This window comes from Vigna unguiculata, chromosome 10 (assembly GCF_037176805.1).
Source record: "Vigna unguiculata cultivar grain cowpea cultivar isolate G323 ecotype 2 chromosome 10, ASM3717680v1, whole genome shotgun sequence".
Taxonomy (NCBI): Eukaryota; Viridiplantae; Streptophyta; class Magnoliopsida; order Fabales; family Fabaceae; genus Vigna; species Vigna unguiculata.
The window spans coordinates 14,112,463-14,123,884 of record NC_140801.1 but is presented as its reverse complement, the minus strand read 5'-3'; the positions used below and the strand labels follow the sequence as shown (position 1 = coordinate 14,123,884).

The window sequence follows — 11,422 nt, the reverse complement described above, 5'->3', positions numbered from 1 at the left end:
ATGTTCAATTTAGCAAAACTTCTTTGCCACAAAAAACACAAAATCACCTTCGTCAACACCCAACACACCCACAATCGCCTCCTCCAGTCCTCAGAATTACCGTCCTTCGACAACAGTTTTCGCTTCACATTCGTCGCCGACGGCATCCCGCACGACGTTCCTCCGAACGACTACAGCGTTATACTATCACCGACCAGCAGGACCAAGGTTGCCGAGGAGTTTCGAGAGATGTTGAGAAGCCTTGTCGGGAATCCTTCGCTGTGGGGCCCGCCTTCTTGCATCGTTGTGGATGGGATTATGTCAACGATTGCCATGGACGCTGCTGAAGAGTTGGGGGTCCCGGTCATCGCTTTCCGAACCTACAGTGCCACTGCGACGTGGGTGATAATCAACCTAAGCAAAGTTATTCAAGAAGGAGTGATGAATACGCAGGATCCGGGTTAGTATAAATTTTTTTGTACCCATTTTTTGTATTGCTTTATAGGATAAATATTACAGAAAAATGATATATATAACAAACTTTTTTTTTCATAAAATTTAACCAATTATTAAATAAGATAAAAAACGAGTATTTTTATTACTTATTTTTTATAAAAGAATAAAAATTAATCGATTTTTAATTTTATTTATTAAAAGTTTGTGAAATTTATTAAAAAAAAAAATTGTCAAAACCTCACTTTTCAAAATTGTAATAGAAATGAATTTAATTTTTATACCTATTCTAATTGAATATAGGATTGTATTTAATTTTTTTAGTTTAATTAAATATATAAGAACTTGAGATGATTTAATTTTGAGCTTAATTGAATAAGGTCCAAGGAACTAACTCCCCAACCAATTTCCATAGATTTAAACATCTCAAAAGAATCCCACTCTATTTTTTGGAAACTCTCCTTCGTTCTTCATGGCACAGAAGTATCTTCTGCACACCCCGTCCACAAAATCGCAGCCCGTAATCCTCACTCTCTGTTGAAACACGAACTCGGGAAAGTTTACCGACAGAGGAAAGAGGAAAGAGACCGAGGGATAGTGGGAAATATAACATCCCTGGCGCCACTCCCGGCCCAGCGGCATGTCAGGTCTGCAGCCCAATACACCCCAATCCCTTACCTCGGGATTCCCTCATCGCAGGTGGGTTGTTGCCAGTGGGGATCGAACCCCAAACCTGACCTTTAACACCCTGGTAACGAGCGCAACTGGTAGCATCTCTTTTAGCATCTCTTTTTTATAACACCTCCTGGCCCACCCCAGCAATGTCAGTGTCAGGTCTGCAGTCCAATACACCCCAACCCCTCGCCCCAAGTGTCCCGCCACTTCGCAAGGCAGGTTGTTGCCAGTCGGGGTCGAACCCCAGACCTGACCTTTAACACCCTAGCGAATCAAGATAATGACACTTGGTACTAATATTGATGAGTCCATCTTCAAGGAAAGAACCAAGAGTAAGCCATGCATAATTGATGAGACTTCCATGGAGCAAGATAAAGGCGTGAAAGCTAGAAGATATGGTGAACAAGTGATTCAGCTATGGTGTTTGGAGGGAACTCTCAAGTGAGGTTAGGCCAACACACAAGGAAGGAGGCTAGAAGAAGCCACTAAGGAGAGCTCTAGCCTAAGTTGATTCAAAAAAGCAGAAAGGTCTAAAGTCATCTGAACAATGTTTCTCTACTATATTCATGAATGATTTTACAAGACCTTAAGCTCTCTATTTATAGGAGAAAATGAGAGCTACGTTAGCAAGAAAAAATGGAGGGCAAAAGAATCTAAAATGTGGCATATTAAAGCCAAAAAGAGAGCATAGGGAAGTTGTGACTTGCCAACTAAGCAAGTCACATGAAGGTTGCTCGTAGGGGCTCAAAGGTGTAGCTTGGGGGTCACACATAGCGCGTGAAGGATCTAGAATCCTTGAAGGGAAACGCTATCCACAAGGCCCAAAGGTAGCCCCAACTCTTTTTTGGTCCAAAACAATTTCAAGGCCCACAAGCCTTGCAAGGCCCAATACATGGCCCAAAGAAAACTCTATTCTACTGGGCCAATAGTATAGAACCCAAAATTAAATCTTAATCTAATATTTATAAACAAAAATTCCTAGGCTAGGTCTTCACATCCTCCTTGGCCCATGTAAACTTCATCTTGGGCCTTGCATGTTCAAAAGAGGCCTAGTCTTATTGTATCCTCTTACACATAACTCTAGTGGTTGGTCCCTTAGCTAGGGGTATCTCATTAAACACTAACACGTAGTAGTGTTCTGCCACATCCATGTGTCACCCTATAGACTTGACACATGCCAAAAAAAAATTAGCAAAAAATAAATTTTTAAAAATTGAAAACCTAAAAAAACCACAGATTGAGACGTGACATGTCGTTAACATCGTTCGTATTTTGTTTAAAGGATTGAGGCACTTTTTCAAAAGTTAGGATGCTATTGAAACTTTTTTAAATGTAGGATCAACTTGAAACGTTCTAACCAAAGTGGGGAACAAATAAGTAATTAAGCCATATTTCTACTTTTATTATAGGAAGAGTTGTGCATTGAATTAGACTCAAAGATTTTGCACTGTGATACAGACTCTGAATAGATTTTTACTAACCTTTCAGACTCTATTCGGGGTCACATCCTAGAACCGAAGTTCTCTTCATATGACAAGGTTAAATCCAAATAACCTACCTTAAATATTTCTCTTTCACACTAATCTAGGTTATAGAACCTCCATCAACTTTTACCACCTAAATAGCTTCCTCTATATGAGTCCAAATACTTAGTAGAGTTTGAATAATTTTGTCAAGAAATCCTTATTCAATAGACCTCATAAAGCCACACAACATAGAATCTGCTTGCTTTGGCTTTATTTAGCCTAGCACACTTTTCCACTTTTTAAATCTCAAACCCCCAATTTTCCTTCCAAAAATATCCCTCTCTTGCTCAGGCTCACCCAACAACCAGTCTCCCTGGCTCAGTAAGTTAGCACTAAAGGTACATTCACCTAGTAAGCCATGGGTTACTCAATATCTAGTTCCCTTTGAGTTTTTGGTTTTACAAATCATATTCGCTCAGTAGGGAATCGACTCACCTAGTAACCACCCACTCAAGCAAAAATCTATGATTTTCACCCAATAAAGCAAGTTAGTCCTCAACCTAACGACCTTGATCTCTCCGAATTTTCATAAAAATATTTTTTCTCAACAGATGTTGTGCTTGCTTAGTGACCAAATCCCTAGAAGTGAATTTCTTTAGGCTCGCTCAATGATTTTTGACTCCTCTAGCAAGTTAAATGTTTTGAGCTCTATAGAATTTCAATTTTTTGTTTTCACCCTACGATTGGCTAACTTGCCTAGTGATTATTCATAAAATCATAAACATGACAAATATACTAACTTGATCAATTTTTTTCAAGCAACAATAGGTTCAAATTGGTTGAAAAATAGTTCACCAAGAGCGAATTGATCCACACTACTATATTTATCCTTTAATTATTTTCTAAACACAATTAAATTCCATTTACAATCATCAAAACAATAATTCAATAGAGCAACCAACATCATTATTCATCTCATCTTATAAAAAATATAACCATATCAATATATATTGGGTTAAAAGATAAAAAAGAAAACCTCTGGAAAAACCTTTCCCCCAAACTATTATATCTATCCTCTAATTGTTTTCTAAACACAATTAAATCATTCCACTCAAAACCATCAAAAAATAATTCAATAGAGCAACCAACATCATTGCTCATCTCATCTTATCACAAATATAACCATATCAATATATTGGGTTTAGAGACAAAAAAGTCCTCTGAAAAAATTTAAAGGATCGCAAAGAGAAGTAAGGCATTATTCGGAATAGTAAAAAAAGATAATGATGCAAATAATTAAGCGGAAATATAAAAGAAGACCAGATTAATACGGCGGTAGTCCGCACAATACTAGTCAGAGGGAGAGGAGAAAAGAATATAAAATAAAACCAACCAGATTAACAAAAGTAAAAGAAAACCAGAACGACGGTAGTCCGCGCTGAACTGGCTAGAGGGAGAAAGAGAAAAATAGGAAAAACATTGAAAACCTTTATTGTTCTGAACGAGGAATACAAACAAATTTTGGAGAAAGGAAGAAAGAAAAAGGGTGTCTCACAACATGGTCGAGCACTCCTTTTATAATCATAAATTTTACTATTTGAATAGTACCGGTATTATGACTGGAACTCTGGCTACAGTGTAGGTTATTAGTCTTCTGCTAGATTGATTTCGAAACAGTCATCTTCATTCTGAAACATGTCATCTGAAGATGCTGTTGAGGCTGAAGAGCTTGATAATGATTTCTTCAAGGAGGTTCCTTCATCATCTTTTAATAGATTGAGAATATTCTGTAGATTTTTTGCAAAACTTTCTTTAGATTTTGAAGCTGTTAAGGCGGCAGTAATTTGTGCTTTATGGTTAAGGAACAAAGAAGATTTCGGATCTGCCAATTTCAGAAATTCTGAATTTGTCAGAGACCATTTACGAACTTCTTCTAGACTTGCCTTAGAAGCTTCAAATTGAATCCACCACTTTACATAGGAATTCCTTTGTAATATTAGTAGTATATTTGGATGTTCTTTCTTTCCGAACTTATATTGCCATGAGAATACCCATGCTAAGGAAAATTTGGAGTAGAACTGCAAATCTGTAGGAATTATTGAATCCTGGTCATATTTGATTTTAAACAATTTAAATCCTTCTTTTGCTGGGGAGGGAAGGATTTCTTCGATTGGTCCACAAAAGTCCCACCATTTGAGGAACCAATTTGGAAAATTATACTTGTTATTTCTTTCGAAATAAATTAGGCATGAATGGCGATAGGTTTTATTTTGATACCAGAACACCCTAGTCCAAGCATCAATATAATCCCAATAATTATGCCCAATGTGGTCAAAACTTTCTGAAATTGGCTAGTAAAACCAGATACTATAATACTGGCTATGGCTTCTCCTGTGGAATCATGAGCTGTTTGGTAGGCCGTACAAACCATTGTCATGTGTTGTAACATTTGCATTATATTGTACTCAGATTTGCCATCAATGTTCCATTCATAAACATTGTTGGCGTTGAATCCATTTGTTTTTGTGCTTGTATCTTCCATAGTAAGATCCAAAGCTATTGGTTTAGTTAAGCTTTTCCATTTCTTATTTGTAGTGACCAAGATTGGATTGATTTGTGAAGGATTATTGAGTTCAGATTCATTATCTGAGCTTTGTTCTAGGACGGCTTTGGTTTTTATTGGTTGTCGAATTTTGAGTTTTGAAGAAATTTCTTCAGTGGGTTGAGGAGTATCGAGAACAACTGTTGTTAGTAAATCATTAATCTTATTTAATAATTCACCATGATTTTGATCAGAAGTGGCTTTAGCTTTTAATAGGTTTTGTTTAGCCTTCTGATTTATTTTGAAAGGTTTGAACAAAGGTTTCTCTAATTGTTTTGAGGTAGATGCTTGCCCTGAAGAACTACCTTTTTTCAGAAGTTTAGTTTTTGAAGAGATTAATTTTTCTCCTAAAACTTGAAGATATTTGGTTGTATAATTGGACTGTTCCATAAGGCTTTTGATATCTTTTGAAGAAAATTCTTCATTTAGGTCTTTGGTTTTGAAGGGTGCAGCTATTACTAGATTTCCCTTATCATCCCTAAGGTTAGGGAGTTGGCATTATGTTTTTGGAGGTAGTTCGGTTTGAACCTTTTCTCCATCTTTGAGATGCCACATCGTGATGACATTAGTGGTTTTGAAATCTATGATTTCTTCTTGGAATGGATATTTTATATCATTTTTGATGGTATAAGCATGAAACAATAAAAAAATGGGATATTGAGTTTTACCTTTTCAAGAAAGTTGTAATAGATTTCTTGAATAATAACCTTTTTAGAATCTTGGTAATTTTTAGAAAACCAATTTCTTTGAGATTTTAATTCCTTCGAATAAAAATTATTTCGAAGTGTTTCTTTATCAATAACGAACTTAGATTGTATCATATGGTTCATTAAGAGAGGAATAGGTTGGATATTGAATAGATTTATGATCTTCATCTTCATTTTGTTGGTAAACGGGCCTAAGTATCGAATTAATTGTTTCTATACCTTGGAGATTGGTTTCCGGAGTAATTATTCTAGAAGAACTACCCCGATGAGTATGGTGTGAGTTGTATTCTAATCTAATAACCTCAAATCTGGAGGAAAAGGAATTTCTTCTGTGAAAGATAATTTCTACTTTTCCTGTCTCAGTTTGTCTTATTTCTTGAAGTTCAATAGTATGCCTTGGAGCACTAGGGGTAGTCTTATCTAACAGCCAAGAAGTGGGTAAATCAACTTCATCCCATTTGATGAGCCTAGGAATTGTGACCTAATTTCCCTCTGATATATATATACCAATGTGATTATCCTTCCAAACTTATCCATCTTCCTTGACCATATCCAAGACATAATCAGACAACTCTTGCCACAAAAGAATAGTAAGATGGGGTTTCTCCTAATGAAATCATTCCCTTCGCCATTGAAATTTCCATTCTAATACCTTATTATTCCACTTCCTATCTCCCTAATTTAGCCTTTTGTATAAGAGAGTTAGCATACATCCTTGGAAATATTTCTATAAGGGAGACTCATCTAACCAATTATAAACCCAAAACTGAATCTTATTTCCCCTTCATCAAATCTAAGAACTTTTATTAACAAACCAATTCACTTTTTTTTGTTGTTTACCATAAGCTTTCCTAAGGTCTCACCATCACCACGACTCATTTTTTTTTGGTTATGTTATTCATTGACCTTCAAGATCCATGCTTTAATTCCAAAATTTCTTGTATATGCTATTTTCCTATAATCATGGTCCTAACTCGTAGGAAAAACCCTCGAGTTTCTTTTTATTTCGTTTGACACTTTTGTTGACATCTTAAACATGGACAAATAGAATAAAGGTAATGTTGTAATGAATATTTTTATGAGCACAATTCTACTAGCAAATGAAAAAACGTTACCTTTTCACTTAGCTAGTTTCTTTAATCTTTTGTACCATATCTTCCCAAATATCGCTCTTTCTTTGATTAACCCCTACAGGCATGCCTAGCTAGGTAAAAGGAATACCCATTTTATTATTGTTTAGTAAGATTGAAAATTTGTCAATTGTATAGTTACTTATTCTAACTCCTCCACTTTGGATTTATGAAAGTTAACCTTCAACCTTGATGCCAATTCAAAAAATCGTAGGATACACTTGATAGTCAAGATATTTTGGATTTCAGTATGACAAATGATCAGTGTATCAACAACAAATTGTAGCATGTTTACACCTTTTAACAGGTTTTTACCCACAACTTGCCTAACTAGTCTTGATAACCTTCTACCACTATCAAAATAGAAACAATGATAAATAAAATTTATTTTACACCTAATTATGTTAATATGTTATTAAATTAAATTATTGAAGTATGACACTATATATTATAAAAAATTCAAGTAGGTATTTACTTGGTAGATGTCAAAGTTTTTTTTCGTATTTTTGCATGGTATTGACATATAAATCTAGGTCATATAAATCATCTAGGAATAATCACCATCATATGTAACTTCTTTTGAATGAAGGAATCCTATAACTTCTTAAAAATCACTTATCTATTTGTAAAAATAATTTTTCATTAATAGATATTTTTAGAGTTAAATATATTTTTTTCTTTAACTTTTACAAAAAAAAAATTGGAATTAATCCATGTTTGAAACTTTGAACCAATTTAATTCCTAACTTAAGAAATAAGTGGATTTATTCCTTGAAATGAAACGACATTAGAATTTTGTTGAATCGTCTAAAAACATTCTACCGTGGAATGTGATGTTTGAAGAGGTGAACCATAAAAGCTTTGTTTTCCTAATTCAAGACAACCTTAACCAATTCAAGACACTCCATATTCAATCACAGTGATACTCCATCTTCGATCACAATATTATTCAGCTTCCTCTTCTTATATAGGGGATGCCATTACCAATTTTTCATCTCAGTGGAACCGAACCCTCCACCATCAACCTAAACCACATTTTTTTATTACTACATGTTAGTTCTCACTCAAACCCTAGCAGAGCACTGCTGATTGAAAGTGAACGTGAGCAACGTACTGATTTTGCAAAGTGAGCTGAAATGAGAGGGTCAGAGCTGTTTAAGGTCTTGGACACCCTATAGGTCAGCCTTAGGCCCAACTCATTAGGGTAGGCCTTTAAAATTAGAGCAGAAAATAAAGTGGGCCTTACATATATGTATATATATATATATATATATATATATATATATATATATATATATATATATATATATATATATATATATATATATATATATATTCAAACATCTTTATCTTTTAAATATCTTTTAAATGATAAAGTAGGAACATTTTGTCTTAACACTCAGGTTTCATATTTTACATTAAAAAATTTGTTAGCGATGTTCATAATATTAAGAAAAACTCCCCACGTATTCCAGCATTACTCCTCACATACATAACCCATAATGAAATGAAAGTCAGCGAAGGAAAGATTCCAAAATCAGCACCCAAAAAATTTGATTCTCCCAACCTTGCAATCACTCCTACTGCATCCCTTGCTTGCAAAGATTCCTATTTCCCAAAGATTTGACATTTTCCTTAAATAAACCCAAATTTTCAACTTTTGTGGTGAATGTCATAAAAACTAAACATTTTGATGTTAAACTTGAAGGTTGTCTGCCAAAATAATGAACAAATCACGGTTGAGTTACAAAAATGATGAAGATGAATGTTTGGGAAAGGTGTGAGATACAATAAAAGGAAAATTATAAACCAACATCAGCATGGGCGTTGAAGACTACAATGGAAATAAGTTTTCTCGTCGCTGTCTTCCCGTCTATATCTTCTCCAAGTCACCTTTGTCTTCTCTCACCCAAAGAAAATGCTTCTACCTTATCTCTCTGAAACACTTTTCCCATTTGCCTCCAAAACTTCCCACACGTGCAAGGGTTATTATCATTTAATAAAAATCAATTTTTAAAACTTAAAATGCGGTGACACGTTACTCATGTCAAAACTGTGTTAAAATGTTTTGTTCAAATATCATTTCCGTTTTATGTCCCAATGTTTTTAAACTTCATTTGATATTATCTTTTCACCGTCATTCATTCTTCTTTTTCTTTTTACTATTGTTATTCATTTTCTCTTTTTCTTTACAAATAAAAAAAATGGTCACCGGTATTTTAACACTATTCTTTTTTTATTACCATTTGACACTTCCTCTCGTTACTATTTACTTTCTCTTTCTTTTAAAAATATAAAAGTTAACTTTTACTAATACTATTTTATCCTTATACAAATTGTCAAATAATCGTTGTCAAACAACATTTTTCCAAAAAAAAAAAATTTACAATCATTTTTCTTCTACAATAAGTCGTCAAATGGTTATTTTTCATGTTAAACAATCTTCTTCGTCTTACACTCAGTTTCATGATTGACTGTGAATTAAAATGCAGAAGATGTACAAAAGGTGCTATCAAGCATTCCAGGGTTAGAGAATTTATTGAGAGATTGTGATCTTCCATCTTATTTCAAACCGAAACCTGGGAACTCTTTTCTCGATTTCTTCATGAAAGAAACCTTAACCATGACGCGAGCTTCTGCTTTGATACTCAATACATTCGATCACTTAGAAGCTCCCATTATCACAAAGCTCACTACTGTGTTTCCTAGAGTTTACTCAATAGGCCCTCTTCACACTCACGTCAAGAACCAAGTCACCAAAAACCCTTCATTATCCTATAATGTCGCAAAAGAAGATAAAAATTGCATAACTTGGCTCGACCATCAAAGGGCAAAGTCAGTTATTTATGTTAGCTTTGGCACCGTGGTGAAGCTCTCAGGTGAGCAGTTGTTGGAGTTTTGGCATGGTTTGGTGAACAGTTTGAAGCCTTTCTTGTGGGTTGTTAGGAAGGACTTGATGAATGGAGAAGGTGATTTTTTCCATAAGAATGTGGCTAAAGAACTTGAGTTGGGTACTAAAGAGAGGGGGTTGTTGGTGCCATGGGCACCTCAAGAGGAGGTTTTGGGGCACCCAGCTGTGGGTGGTTTCTTGACACATTGTGGTTGGAATTCTACACTGGAATGCATTGCTGAAGGTGTGCCTATGCTTTGTTTTCCTTTACTGGTTGATCAGACAATAAACAGTAGGTGTGTGAGTGAGCAATGGAGGATTGGAGTTGGTGTAGATGGGACCTGTAATAGGTTCATTATTGAGAAGATGGTGAAGGATGTGTTGGAGAATCGGATAGAAGGGCTTAGAAACTCCGTGGATGAGATTGCAAAACAAGCTCGAGATAGTGTTAAAGAAACCGGTTCATCTTCTCATAATATAGAGAGTATGATCAAGGACATCATGTCAATTAAGGGATAACAAGCATGAGCAGTAGTTTGTCGAAGAACATTAATGAAGCATATTTCTCTTTGCAATCTAGCTAGTTTCGAAATCTATGTAAGAACTGAAGAAGATCCATTTTTCAATTCTCAAATCTATGTTATGAGTGTAAATTCATGTCTTCATTTAGTCTTTAATTTGGATTTTCAATTGGTTTTATGCTTAATAGATTTATTTAATTAGAAACTCCTTGGATGACCAAATTTCGTGAAATCCTCCTTCTCGACCTTTCTCCCTCTCTTTTCCATGTTTTACCCTCATTCTTCATTTATTTATATGCTTCTCATGGAGTAATAAGCCTCTAAGATTTATTTTATGTTGTGATTTTTTAATAAATTTTGAGATTAGATGAATATAATTATTTATTCTTTAAATTATTTTTGTGATTTATGTTTGTCTCTGCCTTTAATTTCATAATAAAGTAAAAGTAACTAATTTTATATTATAGCAAGTTAACATAAAGTTAATCTACATAACATAACAATCTTATGAGTCAAAGAGTTTTTAATTTTAATTGAGATTGTACTTTGATTAAATTTAAAGACTTTCATGTGATTGAATATGTTTTTGCCATTTGATATTGTACCTTGATTAAAGGTAAAAACTTTAACAAGAATTAATCATGATTGTAAATTGCTTAATTAGCTTTTTACTTGATAAAAAGATAGAAAGAATAGACATTATTAGATATAGTATTATTGAAATATTTGATTCAGATTTTACTTCGATTAAATTTATTGTGATTAATCTAAAAAAACTATTACTTTTAATCGAAATTATACTTTGGTTAATAGTATGAATGCCCAGATATTAATTGAGAATTTACATAAATTAATTTGAAATCTAAAATAATAATTGACTAAATAATAACCTTAGAAAACGAATAATGGATCATATTCGAAAAAGTAGTCGAATCAACCTATTTGCTTTATTATTTTTTTTATCTCTTTCTTTTCTTTATTACTTTTATATTTAGGTCC

At 34.0% G+C, this 11,422-nt stretch overlaps 1 protein-coding gene across 1 annotated transcript; it reads left to right on the top strand.

Annotated features, from left to right (window-relative positions):
- On the top strand, window positions 1-10,655 carry LOC114166243 (7-deoxyloganetic acid glucosyltransferase-like). The gene is made up of 2 exons (XM_028050951.2): window positions 1-439; window positions 9,505-10,655. Exons 1-2 carry the CDS (start codon window positions 1-3, stop codon window positions 10,419-10,421), a joined length of 1,356 nt encoding a protein of 451 aa, XP_027906752.2. The 3' UTR covers window positions 10,422-10,655.
- Window positions 10,656-11,422: the final 767 nt, after the last annotated feature.